General features: G+C 45.2%; 1 protein-coding gene across 1 annotated transcript in view; it reads right to left on the bottom strand.

The window, feature by feature from the left end:
* Positions 1 to 10,511, bottom strand: part of LOC146782733 (extracellular calcium-sensing receptor-like) — a 32,691-nt gene extending 22,180 nt beyond the window's left edge. The window contains exons 1-2 of the mRNA XM_085637215.1: positions 10,075 to 10,511; positions 3,024 to 3,315 (exon numbers count right to left, since the gene is read on the bottom strand). Of these exons, the coding sequence (XP_085493341.1) occupies positions 3,024 to 3,315; positions 10,075 to 10,511 (729 nt within the window). The remainder of the gene's footprint in view (positions 1 to 3,023; positions 3,316 to 10,074) is intronic.
* Between the last annotated feature and the right edge of the window lie 6,144 nt (positions 10,512 to 16,655).

Raw genomic sequence — 16,655 nt, 5'->3', positions numbered from 1 at the left:
GAAAGAGGACATGTTGACGGTGGACGCACATATATTTGCGTCCTCAAAACTGGAGCAGGAGGGAACATACATGTACTTATAGCATGCACATGGAGCCGTTGGGGTCTACGATAGGGGACATAACTGATCACAAAATTCATATTTCCTCAACTGTCCACCAAGTTGTCATGGTCAGCCATGTCAAATGCCACTGAAAGGTCAAGAAGCACCAGACTCTGGGTGGTGTCCCTGTCGGCTGCTTGGTGTAGATCTTCCACCACTGAGAGAATAACCATCTCAGAGGAATGGGCTGGTTGAAAGCCTGCATGGTGGGAATCAAGAAAATTAGTTTCCTCCTCAAAAGAGGAGATGAAGTCGGCCACAAGAGCCTCCAATACGTTTGCCAGGTATGGAAGCAGAAAAATAGGATGGCAATTGTTTTAAATGGATGATTTGTCACTGACTTTCTTCAGTAGAGAAACCACTATTGCCTCCTTGAAGGAGGTAGTGACCCAACTACTTCTCATTTACTTGTTGAGAAGGGATAGGGCGAGATCAGAGACGCGAATAAAGACATTTTTAAGGACATCAGGAGTGCAGGGATCATTTGGAGGGCCCGATTTCACTTTACTCAAAAGGTCCACAAAACGCACCTGGTTGATGGCGGGCAGAACATGCATTATGGCTAAGTTGCAGTCTGTGCAGATGTAGCCAAGGGTGAAGGACTAGAGAGGATGATGGCTTTGATGTTAGTAATCTTATTAATAAAGGAAGAATTAAGGACTTTACTTAAATTCTGAGAGTGAGTGATAGTAGGAGTCACTCAATCAGGGTTAGACAGTTCAGCTACAATGTTGAAGATTTGCTTGGGCCTATTGGTTGGACTTGGTAATTTTGTCTGAAAAGAAGGCTGATTTGGCTCATATAATGAGTCTTTTGTACTGTTTGAGAAGTGCCAAGTAAGTTGCTTTTTTGTCAGAAGAGTCGTTTTTTCACCAATTGGGTTCAGCACATCGCAGTTCTAATTTAGCTTAACCTTAAGTCATCAGAGAACCATTTTAAAGGGCATTGTGGCACCTGGAGGTATGGCACTCCATAGAGGAGCATGAACATCACTGGCACTTGTTAACCATTTCCCGATTCCTTCCTTAAGTCTCTCACAACTGCCAATTGTGCCAGGCAAGGAGTTAAAGAAGGAGCTGCAAAAAGAATAGTGACCTGGGCCCAATTTCTGGAGGGATTGCCAGCACTTGGTTGGGACTTGGACAGAGTCACATCAGTAAGTAGGAATTTGATTAGGGAATGGTCAGACTATGTGCATAGCAATATGGATATCGGGCAGATAGAAAGGTTTGTGGTCCAGGCTTGATCCAAGACATGACCCTTATTATGAGTGGATGACGACACATGTTGGGTAAGGTTTAAGCTGCAAAGCAGTTCAGTGAAACCAAGGGATAATTGACCACAGTGTCCTCATTGCCCAATAATGGAAATCTCCTAAGATTAAGATGTTTGCAAACTTAATTATTAGTGGAGAGATCCATTCTGCTAGAGAGGCATGTGGTCTGGGGGCCTATATACTAAAATTCAGATTAAGGAGTAGGTTGAGGAGTCAAGCTTTATAACAAGGCTGTCAGTCAATGGAATGTCTAGTGGTGTGAGACTAGAAACCATTAAATGCTTCTTTATAGTGACTGCTATGCCGCCTCCAGTTTTACCAGGAAGCTGATGATTAGGCAGAATATAGTAGCTTACCTGGAGGGCAGCAAGAAAATCTGGGGATGCCACCTCTGATAAACATTGTCGTACTTAGCAATTTGGGACCGCGTAGGAGGCAGGGCCCTACCCCTGTCTATCCCGGTATTAGCGAACCGCGAATGGTCAATGCGGTATGTACAAGTGCTTTGTATAACGTTTTAGCTATGAATGCACTGTGTATACGTTATTATACATCACTACGTGGGTTCCATCTTGGAGCGGTGGCCATCTTATGGTTGCCCTCACATAGGCTACATATCATGAAGCAAATACGGGCCTTTTAGAGCACATGTGCTTTCCTTTGACTTCTCGGTGACCTGGGCAGCTTGGCTCCGCTGCCCCAGGTCAGTCCGGTCTCACGAGCTCCCCGTCCTCTGGCCACCTGTGATTAGCATCAGGGCTTGACACACCATAAAGTCTTTTCATCCTACACAAGCCTCCAGCTAATCTCTTTCACACCTGACTGTTCCTGCTTTATGGCTTGTTTTCCAAACAGGAGATGCTCATGTTTATTGGGGCCTATCGATATCTGATGTGGGATCTGAGCCTTGCTGGGTAAATAATTGCGGGCTGGCTTAACTGGAATGTGGGATGGTCATCATGACTCTGCCTTTTCGTTTGAAATGTATACATGTATATGGCCATATCGTAAAACCAAGGAATGTGTGCCTGAAGCATGATATTTTATATTTAAGGAGAAGCCCGTTTCTGTGATTTTCAGCAGTCTCCTGAGAACATACACGCTGTTGTACTTCTAGGACGCCTGTAATTGGTCTGCAGCCAATAAACTGATCTTTGACTTCACCCAGAAGACTCTGTGTTTCTGTAGGTCTGAAACAGGAAGAACCCGAAAGTCATAGGGTGTGTTCCCCTGCACCGCTGGGCTTAAAATTCCCAGTACTTCAACATGTCTCAGCTAAAAACAAAATATCGGGGTTGTTAAAGTCCAATAAATGGAAAATATCGACCTGCTGTTTAACCATGGATCAGGTGTTCAGGTAGAAGATCTGAAGCGGATTGGGGAGAGGTGGACTCCAAGTGGAATCAGTAGAGAAGGGTATGATTGGATCCACCGGTGCCGTGGCAGAGCTAGATTTATTCTAATATCTCACTCTTGTGAGCAGATTTGCTCATTAATAAAATTACAATTTCTAGGTAATGGGACATGAGGAGTTTACTCTTGTAAATGAAGGTATGTGCAGATATTGTTTCAAATTAAGAGCACCAATCTGGTCTTAAGTCTACATGAATATGCACATCTTGATGGGGTGCGTTGCCACGATTACCTGAGGGTATCTGTAGAGGCCTAGCACATGTGCCATGAGGATTGAACACGAGGAGCCAGCATCCCCAATGATTCCAGCAAGACGACCATCCCACTGCCAGTGGTAGTTCAGAATATGACTTTGCTTTCCAGTCAACATCCACAGGGTCCCCTGGAGGGCCTCTGTTGGTTCTAAACAAGAATCGTAGATCTGGAGGCCTATGGTGACATTGGGTAGGAAGTCAGGGTTGCCGTTAATCTCCTCAATGGCGAACATCATGGCCTGAAGCCATTGGTAATTCTGAAAGACAAACCTAGGACAAGCAGTTCAAAGAAAGGTCAGTAACATATAATTGACTCTGTTTGTTTGTAGCTACTAAAAATGTTAACGTTCTGATATAGGCTACATACTTTTAAAGCTCTATTCCTAAGAAAATTTACATCATCTGCGCATCTTGTCACTTTGTAGTCAATGTTTTCACCTTGGATAATAAATAGCTCTGGGTGTAAACATACTCCAACCTTACTAAAACAATGGATACAAGCATTTAAAGGATCAGGAACATGATTGATCACAGCTGCAAGGAGCATAGGGGTACAATTAAGGGGGATGTTTACTAAGGTTTGGCACTGGGGTTGTGTCAGTTGTATGGCATGGTCCTGACTAAAAGTAATTTTTGCCATTTTCTAACCCACAGAATGTCACCTTGCATGGCTTTGCATGGTTTAGTAAATGCAAAGTAATTCAAGGCAGCGCAAAGAGCAGGCTTGCAGGACTTTGCGTATGGGAGGCATTACTTGGGTGAAGCATGCACTCCCATGCATTCACTCATTGATTTTGGGCATTCCGAGAATCAAGACTTGTAAACTTGGGAATGCATCAAAAAGCTATACATCCCGAAGCAGGAATAATGAGGAGAAATATCTTTACTTCTCCTCGTTACTTCTGCAGAATTCTGCAGCCCACATAGAAAGAGGAAAACGCCTTTAAGCATTGTTTTTGTGTCCCTTCTACACAATAAACAATCCTGCCTACAATGCAGGCACCCTTGCACTATCAAGCAGGGAGAGAGCTAAAGAACATGATTTCTTGTTAGTTATGGTGCTTTTAAGCTCTCTCCCATACATGCAACGAAGCACAGTAACTTGTCTTGCAGCACTGCATTACATGAATAGTAAGTAAATACGCAACTACGCCCAATAGAGCATACTGGTTACATTTGCTTCTGGAGCCGCATTCTTAAAAGTATTTTTGACCATTTATCTGGATCCATTTTACCTCCTGATGCAAAAGTGTTGTTGTGGCAGTATTTTCCTCATGTTAATGTATGCTTTGTTAATCCTAAATCATAACTGAAACAGTATTCTGGTGATAATTCCCATGCCACTGTATGCTAGGCACAATATGTTACACTGCATTTGAATATGGAATATTGGTCCTGATATCATTTGAGGGTTAATGTACTTCAGGCCTATGGAGATATATCTTTGAGATGCATTCATCCTTGGAAGTATTATTGTTCCTGGTCAGAGAGGAGCAAATGTAATCTACCTGTTTGGACGGGAGCCACAAGTTGATTGTAAATGCATTTGGACTGAGTTCCGTTCAACGTGCCATCAAAAAGGGTGAAATTACACTTTTGTTAAAATACATTAGACATAACTTTCTTATGGAACTCTGAGCAAATTATAGTAAGGTAGAATGCATTGTGAAAGGCGTGCTCAAATATATCCAAATTCCTTCTGCTAGTGTGTATTTGGTTTGTGCTGTAGAATTATGTAAAGCATGAGCCGAGTCCTCAGGTCTGGGCTTAACAGATAGAACTCCAGTGAAGAGAAAGGATGGAAATGCTACATAAACGTATTGGTTGCTCTGAGTTCCCGACAGTGTGTATCTGGTAAAACCTGATTTTTTATTTTGGCTTTAGGCCAAGGCTAATCAGGTGTGTGCAAAAACCAAAGGAAATGATGGACAGAGTGTTGAACATTGCAAGCACTCGCCCCCAGTCAACTGATCTGGGTTTAATCCATCACCGTTCTTTAGCCCACTCTGCCACCCCAGTTTAGACATGGCCATATGCAAAACAGTCTGACCCTGTACCTCATGGGAACAGTCCAGCCCGAACTGCCAAGCCATGCCTTCCCTGGACCGCAAACAAGCTTCCTAGGACCGGTTTCTGGCATTTCAGCCGTCTTCAGCCAGGCTTGCTTGAATCCAGTGGCAAAGTGAGCAAGGGACTCACGTCTGAGCATACCCTGCCAACTTATGGCGAACAAAGCAAAAACCAAACGAAGTGATGGACGGAGTGTTGAACATTGCAAGCACTCGCCCCCAGTCAATTGATCTGGGTTTAATCCATCACCGTTCTTAAGCCCACTCTGCCACCCCGGTTCAGACATGGCCATATGCAAATCAGTCTGACCCTGTGCCTCATGGGAACAGTCCAGCCCGAACTGCCAAGCCATGTCCTCCCTGGACCGGAAACAAGCTTCCTAGGACCGGTTTCTGGCATTTCAGCTGTCTTAAGCCAGGCTTGCTTGAATCCAGTGGCAAAGTGAGTAAGGGACTTACATCTGAGCATACCCTGCCAACTTATGGCGAACAAAGCAAAAACCAAAGGAAATAATGGACAGAGTGTTGAACATTGCAAGAACTCGCCCCCAGTCAACTGATCTGGGTTTAATCCATCACCGTTCTTTTGCCCACTCTGCCACCCCAGTTCAGACATGGCCATATGCAAATCAGTCTGACCCTGTGCCTCATGGGAACAGTCCAAACCGGAAACAAGATTCCTAGGGCCGGTTTCTGGCATTTCAGCCATCTTCAGCCAGGCTTGCTTGAATCCAGTGGCAAAGTGAGCAAGGGACTCACGTCTGAGCATACCCTGCCAACTTATGGCGAACAAAGCAAAAACCAAAGGAAATGATGGATGGAGTGTTGAACATTGCAAGCACTCGCCCCCAGTCAACTGATCTGGGTTTAATCCATCACCGTTCTTTAGCCCACTCTGCCACCCCAGTTCAGACATGGCCATATGCAAATCAATCTGACCCTGTGCCTCATGGGAACAGTGCAGCCCGAACTGCCAAGCCATGTCTTCCCTGGACCGGAAACAAGCTTCCTAGGACCGGTTTCTGGCATTTCAGCCATCTTCAGCCAGGCTTGCTTGAATCCAGTTCGCCATAAGTTGGCAGGGTATGCTCAGACGTGAGTCCCTTGCTCACTTTGCCACTGGATTCAAGCATGCCTGGCTGAAGACGGCTGAAATGGCAGAAACCGGTTTTATGAAGCTTGTTTCCGGTCGAGGGAAGATATGGCTTGGCAGTTCGGGCTGGACTGTTCCCATCAGTCACAGGGTCAGACTGATTTGCATATGGCCATGTCTGAACTGGGGTGGCAGAGTGGGCTAAAGAACGGTGATGGATTAAACCCAGATCAGTTGACTGGGGGTGAGTGTTTGCAATGTTCAACACTCCGTCCATCATTTCCTTTGGTTTTTGCTTTGTTCGCCATAAGTTGGCAGGGTATGCTCAGACGTGAGTCCCTTGCTCACTTTGCCTCTGGATTCAAGCAAGCCTGGCTGAAGATGGCTGAAATGCCAGAAACCGGTCCTAAGAAGCTTGTTTCCGGTCCAGGGAAGACATGGCTTGGCAGTTCGGGCTGGACTGTTCCCATGAGGCACAGGGTCGGACTGATTTGCATATGGCCATGTCTGAACTGGGGTGGCAGAGTGGGCTAAAGAACGGTGATGGATTAAACCCAGATCAGTTGACTGGGGGTGAGTGTTTGCAATGTTCAACACTCCGTCCATCATTTCCTTTGGTTTCAGCTTTGTTTGCCATAAGTTGGCAGGGTATGCTCAGACGTGAGTCCCTTGCTCACTTTGCCACTGGATTCAAGCAAGCCTGGCTGAAGACGGCTGAAATGGCAGAAACCGGTTTTAGGAAGCTTGTTTCCGGTCCAGGGAAGACATGGCTTGGCAGTTCAGGCTGGACTCTTCCAATGAGGCACACGGTCAGACTGATTTGCATATGGCTCTGTCTGAACTGGGGTGGCAGAGTGGGCTAAAGAACGGTGATGGATTAAACCCAGATCAGTTGACTGGGGGTGAGTGTTTGCAATGTTCAACACTCCGTCCATCATTTCCTTTGGTTTTTGCTTTGTTCGCCATAAGTTGGCAGGGTATGCTCAGACGTGAGTCCCTTGCTCACTTTGCCACTGGATTCAAGCAAGCCTGGCTGAAGACGGCTGAAATGCCAGAAACTGGTCCTAGGAAGCTTGTTTCCGGTCCAGAGAAGGCATGGCTTGGCAGTTCGGGCTGGCCTGTTCCCATGAGGCACAGGGTCAGACTGATTTGCATATGGCCATGTCTGAACTAGGGTGGCAGAGTGGGCTAAAGAACGGTGATGGATTAAACCCAGGTCAGTTGACTGGGGGTGAGTGATGGCAATGTTCAACACTCCGTCCATCATTTCCTTTGGTTTTTGCTTTGTTCGCCATAAGTTGGCAGGGTATGCTCAGACGTGAGTCCCTTGCTCACTTTGCCACTGGATTCAAGCAAGCCTGGCTGAAGACGGCTGAAATGCCAGAAACCAGTCCTAGGAAGCTTGTTTCCGGTCCAGGGAAGACATGGCTTGGCAGTTCAGGCTGGACTCTTCCCATGAGGCACAGGGTCAGACTGATTTGCATATGGCCATGTCTGAACTGGGGTGGCAGAGTGGGCTAAAGAACGGTGATGGATTAAACCCAGATAAGTTGACTGGGGGCGAGTGCTTGCAATGTTCAACACTCCATCCATCATTTCCTTTGGTTTTTGCTTTGTTCGCCATAAGTTGGCAGGGTATGCTCAGACGTGAGTCCCTTGCTCACTTTGCCACTGGATTCAAGCAAGCCTGGCTGAAGATGGCTGAAATGCCAGAAACCGGCCCTAGGAATCTTGTTTCCAGTTTGGACTGTTCCCATGAGGCACAGGGTCAGACTGATTTGCATATGGCCATGTCTGAACTGGGGTGGCAGAGTGGGCTAAAGAACGGTGATGGATTAAACCCAGATCAGTTGACTGGGGGCGAGTGCTTGCAATGTTCAACACTCTGTCCATCATTTCCTTTGATTTTTGCTTTGTTCGCCATAAGTTGGCAGTGTATGCTCAGATGTAAGTCCCTTGCTCACTTTGCCACTGGATTCAAGCAAGCCTGGCTTAAGACGGCTGAAATGCCAGAAACCGGTCCTAGGAAGCTTGTTTCCGGTCCAGGGAAGACATGGCTTGGCAGTTCGGGTTGGACTGTTCCCATGAGGCACAGGGTCAGACTGATTTGCATATGGCCATGTCTGAACTGGGGTGGCAGAGTGGGCTAAAGAACGGTGATGGATTAAACCCAGATCAGTTGACTGGGGGTGAGTGTTTGCAATGTTCAACACTCCGTCCATCATTTCCTTTGGTTTTTGCTAATCAGGTGTGTGCACACAGGGCTGGGCAGTCCTCCAAAATGGGAGTGAAGGCTGACTGACCCACTCATATAAAGTTACGCCTCTGTTCGCTTACCCAGATAATAGAGCTAACATCCCAAGTATATGTTGTGCATGGTGCATGTGTGAGCTTTCCTGAAGCTGGAGGGTGGACACCTAGCCACTAAAGTAAGAGGATAGGAAACAAGGCTCGTTTTGATATTGGCTTTGGTGTTTTGCAAACAAGTAGTTTCTGATTAGTCTCCCTGAATCACTGCCATTTGGTAGATGTTGGGGGTGAAAGATGGGACTGTAGGCTTTGGTATACAAGGTGAAGTGGAGTTTCTAGGTGAGGCACAGCCTTACATATATATCCCTGATCCCTCTTTCAGTCTAGCCTGGCTGATGAAAGCTGGGGGCAGAAACTCACACCTCTTTGTGCCTCTGTTATTGGTGCTTCAGGCTGCAGACAACCCTGCAGTGAGTGGCATCACTCTACTCAAAGTCTGTTTCTGGAGAGCATCCTGAAATGTAAACTTGAAAGAAGAACTTCCCCAAACCGGTTCTGACAGAGGATCCATAGCTCCTGCCTGACTTTGCACTCTAAAAGTGTGGCTCATTGTCTCCTCATTTGTTTTTCCAGATCCATGTTCCCTACGACTAATGGAGGGAATGCTCCACAGAGTACTCTGAGAACTGCTGTGCAACTAAAGCTGTGGTTTGCCTGATAGCTAGTTCCCCAGTAATGAGAGAAGATCATCTGACCTGTAGATCCAACTGAAGTGCCTACAAGCCAACATGCCTGCTGAGAGATTAACAGAACATGGCAGACTTGTGGTAGATGTGACTTTATAGGAATAGAGAGGTGCAGCATGACCCTACTGTGGTGGAATATTCCAGAAGAAGATGGCTGCTGAGAGCAATCTGAGTACCCTGGGGTCAGCAGGCAGCAGTCTCTAGACCTAACGTTTCTGGCTGTGTAATGTAAATGAATGTCCCAGAAGCTAAGGCTCTAATCCTAGGCAGAGTGACCTGGGCTGTGACGAAGAAATTGTGGAATGACTTGAGCATCTTTGCCAGGGAAAAACTTGCGGCATGACTTCAGCCATTGAGTTGAAGAAGAATTGTAGCTTGCCCTGAGACAGAGTGCCAAGAAGATGCAGCCTGCACATGTTGCATTGCTAGAGAGTGAAGTATGTTTGTGCCTCCCTGAAATCGACCTGTATATGGCCTCACCATCCCGGGACTGTCCTCTGTGTGGCCGCTTGCCAGGACCTGACGAGCCCAAGCCGTTTCCCAACAATCCTAGCGCACTTTTCTTCCTTTTCCATGTGTGATCCAGTTCCTTACAGGGACTGCCATCCCTATCCTCATGAGCCACCACAGCCATTGGAGGATGTGACCAATCAATCAATCAATCAATCAATCAATCAATCAATCAATCAATCAATCAATCAATCAATCAATCAATCAATCAGTCAATTTGTAGAGCACAGCTTGCCACCCATGAGGGTATCCTGGTGCTGGCTAGGTCTAGTGGTTCAGTCAAAGAGCCAGATCTTTAGCAACTTTTGGAACTCCAGTAAATACGTGGAGGTCTGGTGATGTAAGGGAAGTTTGTTCTGACTTCGCTGCTGCTAGGTAGGAGAATTTTGACCTCTGCTCCTGCTGAGTTTGATGTGGGGGTTGTAGGTAAGTGAAAGGGAAGCAGATAGGAGGTGTCTGGTGGGCAGCGATTAATGTGTAGAGAGCATTGCCGTAGTCTAGTCGACTGGAGATGAGGGCTGGAGTGATGGTGCATCTTGAGCTTTCGGGTAACCATTTGAAGATCTTGCACAGAGAGAAACAAGATGAGGAGACATGGTTGACCTTAGACAACATGGTTAGTTTGTTGTTCAGGATGATGCCTAGATTTCTACCCAGTCGGGTCAGTTTTGGTTTGGGTTCTGTGGGCCACCAGGAGGCGATCCATGGGGAGCTATTGTTACTGAAGATCAGAACCTCTGTATTGTCTGTGTTGAGATTCAGGCAGTTGACCCTCATTAAATTGGTGACGCTGGTCATGTAGTCGTGGAAGTTGGTTCTGGAGTTGCTGGAGTCATTTCAGAGGGAGAAGATGAGTTGTGTCTTGTCGGCTTAGAATGTGATGTTAAGTCCGTGGCCTTTGACGATGTTGGCCAGAGGTCTCATGTACATGCTGAAGAGGGTGGGACTGAGCGATCATCCTTGAGGTAATCCACAGATGAATTCTTTGGGTTCAGAGGTGAACAGTGGTAGGTGGACTTTTTGTATCCTTCTGGTAAGGAATGATGTTATCCTTCTTAGAGCAGCTCATTAGGTGCCAATGTTGTGAAGTCTTTCAATGAGCGTGTGGTGAGACACTGTGTTGAATGCCACAAAGTGGTTAGCAGGATCAGTGCCGCCATCTCTCATCGGTCAAGGAGCGTTTGGATGTTTTTGGTGGCTGCAATTAGGGCTGTTTCGGCACTGTGATTGCTGAGGAATCAAGATTGGGAAGAGTCAAGTAGATGGTTCAATTTCAGATGTGTGGTAAGTTGTTGGTTGGCTTTTCCTAGGACTTCGGCTGGAAATGAGAGCAGGGAGATGGGCCAGTAGCTGTTGAGCTCGCTGGGGTCAGCAGATGGTTTCTTTAGTAGGACGTTGACCTCTGCATGCTTCAGTCTTCAGGTAAGGTGGCTTTGGCATCAATGTGTTGTGAACTGGATGGTGAGTTGATAGCTAAACCTGGCTCCACCTAGATAGAAGATGCAGTATGGGCACAAATCACTGGAGGCCCCTGCGTGGACCGAGTTCATGATGGAGATGGTGTCATGGGGGTCAAGCTGGTTTCATGTGGTCAATCGGTTGCCTACAGTGGTTGTAGGGCAGTTGTGTTGGTTGAAGAAGTCGCTGGGCTTGGGCTGGGGTTTGAAGTTCCTGAAGATTTTGACAATCTTGTTGTGGAAGAGGTTTGCAAGGTTGTTGCTGATTTCCTGTGAGGGGGTGATGTAGTTTGTTGAAGCTTAGGGGTTTGAGAATTGCTTGACAATGTTGAAGATTTCTTTGTAGTTGTTGAAGTTTGATTTGATGCATGAAGCTAGGGCTTGTTTCTTAGACTGTTGCAGCTATTGATGGTAGAAGTTGAGGTCAGTCTTGAAGGAGGTCCTGTCGGTGGTGTCTTTGTTCATGTACTATCTCCTTTCAAGATGTTTACAATGGCGTTTAGCAGTTCTAAGGTCCTTGGTGTACCAGCTTACCTGCTTGGTACACCTTTTGTGTATGTTGTTGCCGATGGGGGTGATGCTGTTGGCACAGTTTTTGATCAAGGTGCTGAAATTTCTAACATTTTGGTCCAAGCGGCTGGAGGGGTTGAGGTGAGTGGTGTTGAGGGCGCTGATCCATATGGCCTCTGAGATTTTTTTACAGCTGCGATGGGGTTGCTGGACAGTTTAGGGAAGTGTAGTGACATTGAAGTGGACGGTCCAAGTGAGTTTGGTGTTGTGGCTGTACTTCATGTGGTCGCTGAAGTTGAAGATGGGCCCTAGCATGTGGCCTCTGACGTGTGTAGGGTTGTGGACTAGTTGGGTGAGGCCGATGTTGCTCACCTCTGGAAGGAGACTCTAGATTTTGCTCAGTGTTTTCAAAATACCAAATCATTTTTCTTCCAGGCATGACACCTGGCTATCAAAAGAGAGGTTGGCATCAAACTAAAAGCAAATAATTTTAACTTTTGGCTTAGGGATTGGTACTGGCCCAAGGACATCTGGTCACCAGGCAGTGGACCAGATAGTAGGTTGTATTCCTACGACCAGTGCCTCTGTTTTTCCAGCATTGAGTTTCAGGCAGCTATTATCCATCCACTCCCCTAACTCAACCGGACAGGATCTGAGCTGCAGTGGCTCCCACCTCCTGCAAGAGAGTGACGATGAGCTGTGTGTCATTGGCGTATGATACAATGGTAAAACCATGACGCTTGATGACATCTGCTATGGGGTGCATGTAAACATTGAACAAGGTAGGGCTCAAGTTAGAGTCCTCAGGCACCCCCTGCTGCAGTGGGAAGATCTCTGATGTAAAGGGTTTGTGAACCACCAGAATGGAGCAGTTCTGGAGGAAAGAGACCAGCCAGAGTGAAGCTAGCTCAGCAATATGACAATTCTGCAACTGTTCAAAAGAAGGGCGTGAGAAACGGTGTCAAACACTGCACTTAAATCTAACATGATATGTGCAGCAGTATTATAACCATCCACAATCATTCTGAGAGATTCAGAAGCCAGTAACAGCGCCGATTATGTGCTGTACTGTGGATGGAAGCATGATTGGGTCTCATGCAGTAAATGTTGAGCTTCAATGAAGTTCCTCAGCTGAGTGTTGGCTTGCCTTTCAGCTAGGTTGGAGAAGAAAGGAAGAAGAGATATGGGCCTAAAATGTTCAGTTTTTTTTTAGCCCAGGGTGATTTTTTTATAAGAGACACAGCCATGGCATGTTTCCATCCTATAGGCACCACACCACTTTCCAAAGACTTATTGATCACAGTACAGAGAATAGGGAGGATAACCGCCACCCCATGCTCCAGCATCAAATTTGAGGCTGGATTGCTAGTCTACCCACTCCAGACAATCCTTTGCCCTAATACTTTTCCTCTTAAACACGGTGCCGTAGGCTTTGAATGCAAGGGACCACAGTCCCAATTGCTCTCAGTGTTGTTTTGCTTAATGGCAATGGCCTAACTCATTTTAAGATGAAGAAAAATATATGTCCGATCTTCAAGCTTTGTTACCTGACAGTTCGCTTTTACAGGAGAACACTTATCTGATTTAGAAAACTCAAAGTTGTGTCACAATTGCACTGCAAGGGTGGAGGGATAATACTCATGAGATGAGGCCTACTGATGAAAACTCATAAGATATGTCAGGACTCTCTAAACATGACATACTCATCAAGGTGACCCCAAATCCTGATACTGGGCTCCATCTATTTTCTGGTCACTGATAAGTGGGGCACCTTCCAGAGTCTCTCCAGAATTTTGCTACAGTGTCCCTGAACAAAACACTCTTCTTGGAAGTGACTTGGAAAATAGCCCTAGATCCATATTTGGACAAATTCCAACATTTCCATACGAGTTACGGAACGGACAGGGGACTGGGGACTGCTACAAGACATCATGTCTGATTTCTCTTTACATGATCCGTGGCGCCCCTTTAATCCTGATGAACGGGATTATACTTTCATCTCTTGTGTGCACTGGACATGTACATGCATTGACTACTTTCTGACATTGACTCACCCCTTAACAGAATAATGCATACAGTAATTCGACCTAATGTGTTGACAGACCGTGCTACAATCCAGATCAGGTTGGACCTAGGGTCTGTCCTACTACTGATTACCAATGGACAAAGAACGATTAATCTCTATGCTGCTCTTTTTCTAGATGAGAATAAACACTTAGGGCCTGATTTATATCTCGGTTGATGGGTTACTCCGTCACAACGGTGACGGATATCCCATTTGCCGGGATTCATATTTTGGCAGAGGGAGTAACCCATCTGCCATGACTAAAAATCAGGCACTCAGTTTCCACAACACAAGTAGTGTATGGCCGCAGCCAATGTGGGGGTCAGAGGGGAAATCTTGAGATACTCAGTCATACGTAGTAAGGGAGCAGTATAGACTACAGGAGGTAGCCCATATACCCTAAGGAGACTAGGGCAATCATCTTTAACATACAACAATGTCTCTAAAGGGTGTTAATTGGAGGTCAGGCACCTATAGCACAATTGCTGAGAGTTGAATCAAAAGGGGGAGAAAAACAAGGAAACAAATTTCTTTTGTAAAATAAATTGTATTTTAGTGAATATAGATATTTGGCATATTACAATTCATATGATCAAACATTGGCTCTGCATTACATTGAATGACATGTAACCTGTTCACAACAAGTGCTCGTGAAGCACAGTGACGGCGCAAGTGACATCTGAGGAAGTATGTACAGCGATGGGGTAGTGCGCAACAAAGGAACAAGCGAAGATAAAAATTTACATACTTAGGATGCCCAAACAAATTATGGTAATCAAAACAAAATTAGTCAAGTGGAGTATCCTTGAGGGGAGCGCCGAGAGTTCCGCTGTAAAAATCGATGGCGTTTCGGCCTGTAGCGGTGTTAGGCCATCATCAGAACCAGGTTACTGTTATTTATATGGCAGTGGCAAGAGAGCACACTGTGAAGAATCCAGGTGGGGCACGGTCCAGGGCATGAGTGCTAGGACCGGCGGAGGTACTGTTGGCAGGAACATAATTCAGGGTCCCAAGGAGTCCAACAAACGGGTTATCGCTCCAAGTCATGAGAAACCCAGAAGCTGCTGGTCGTGTTACTGGTTGAAGTGGGCTTGAGGCATGGCGAAGCACATCACGTGGCCGGCCGGACTCAGGCTGTATGACAGATCAAGCAAACTGGTGAGTACCAACCAGCAGCTCCATGGATGGTGCTTACGTGAGGCGCTTTCTGACTTTTCTCATACTTTTTTCTCCTTGGTGGGGTCAGATTAGTTGGGGATGGTTGAAAATGTTTAAATGAGGAACACTTAGTGGTAGGCATGACAAGATAATTTAGCATAGCCATACCTTGCAGTATATAAATTCCCATTATATATAACTTATAACGACTATAATGTTTTCTGCATAACCAGGTTATTTGTGTATGAATTCTATGAGTGGAGGGCAATCTGGTTATCTTCCCTTTTTTCTCCTTATTTGTTTACTTATCTTGTTAACTGTCAATGTTAATCCTGTTATAGACCCTTGTTTATTCAAGAATTGACCATCATAGGTTTACTCTACTGCACGGTCCAAAAGGAATTCTGTAGTGCACATTGTACATGCATGGTGGTCATCTGGCTTTGTGGATCCTGTTTCCTGCTACCTGGAGGGACTATTTAAACTTAGTACTGTATAAACTGTATACAAAGTTTTTCTGAGAACAATGTGCATAAGATTTTATGTATGTGGACTTCCTGATAGTATCGGTGAGATGATATGACACAATAGATGTTCATAACGTATATGTTCATATAAATATTTTGCTGGAATAAACAGACATTTTAAAACAACTCATTAAAAATAAAAAAAATAAACAGCAAAGCACTACATTGGTCAATCATTTTTTATGCTATTGAGTGATTAGCTCAAGCACCCCAACACTACCTGCCTGAGAAGCCTGTGATTGCTTGCCAACACTATCACAGTGAGTCTTGTGCTGAATGGGTTGTGCTTAGCCCAGTTTTGGGGCTCTGTCAAGGACGGATCCTGAAACATGAGAGGCAAATTACTGCAACCCTCACAGTTGAGTCCCTGTTGCCCTTGCATTCCCTGTGATCCCACTCACCCTTGAACATGAACTGACATGGCCCAAAGGTGAACTGGATACATTATAACCCAAAAGAGCACTGCAACAAGTTACAATTTTGTCCAAATTGTTCAAAATTCTTCTCCACTGAAAATGGAAAAAAAACTATTCACAGATTGTAAAATAAATCAATTTGCTACAATGCAAATCACTAACATCACACAAAAAGCAACCTGCTACAAAAACGTAAGCATGGATTGAAAAAATGTTTGCAATAAAACATATATATTAATACAAAGTGATATAAGTAAATATAATTGATCTGCTACAAATATGCAGTATTCTGTATTCTAAGATATAAATCCAGCAGAAATGTACATATTCTGCATTCTGACAACTTGTAGAGTTTTTGTTTGATTCAAGTAGATAATTTCACAAACAATGTTCTTCATTTGACATGGCTATGAGAGGCATAGCTCTAACTTTTGTCAGGTTTTTTTCTGATTGAAGTATTTGCAGAGAGCAATTGATTAGTATTCTCAAGTGTGTTACAAAGTGACCCCTTTTAGGGTGTCCACCTCCAGTTGGTACTCTAATACTGGGACACAGCTAGCCAGTGCCCAGTGTATGTGCTCTGACTCCCAAAACAAAATCAGAATTGGCTTAAAACCCACTTTGTTGTATTTAATTATCTTATAAGAGCATTACACATACTGCATGTTTGAATAAATGTCACATGTGGACATACACTCTCCTTTTATTACATATAAATAACCCCTAAGGTCAACCCTAGGTAGCCCTTATGACAGAGCGCTGTGCAATTAGAAGTTTGGACAAATACTTTTACGTTTTACATGTCCCGG

The sequence above is a fragment of the Triturus cristatus genome, chromosome 12, assembly GCF_964204655.1.
Source record: "Triturus cristatus chromosome 12, aTriCri1.1, whole genome shotgun sequence".
NCBI lineage: Eukaryota > Metazoa > Chordata > Amphibia > Caudata > Salamandridae > Triturus > Triturus cristatus.
Note: the sequence above shows the minus strand (reverse complement) of the source record. Positions and strands in the feature narration are given on the sequence as shown.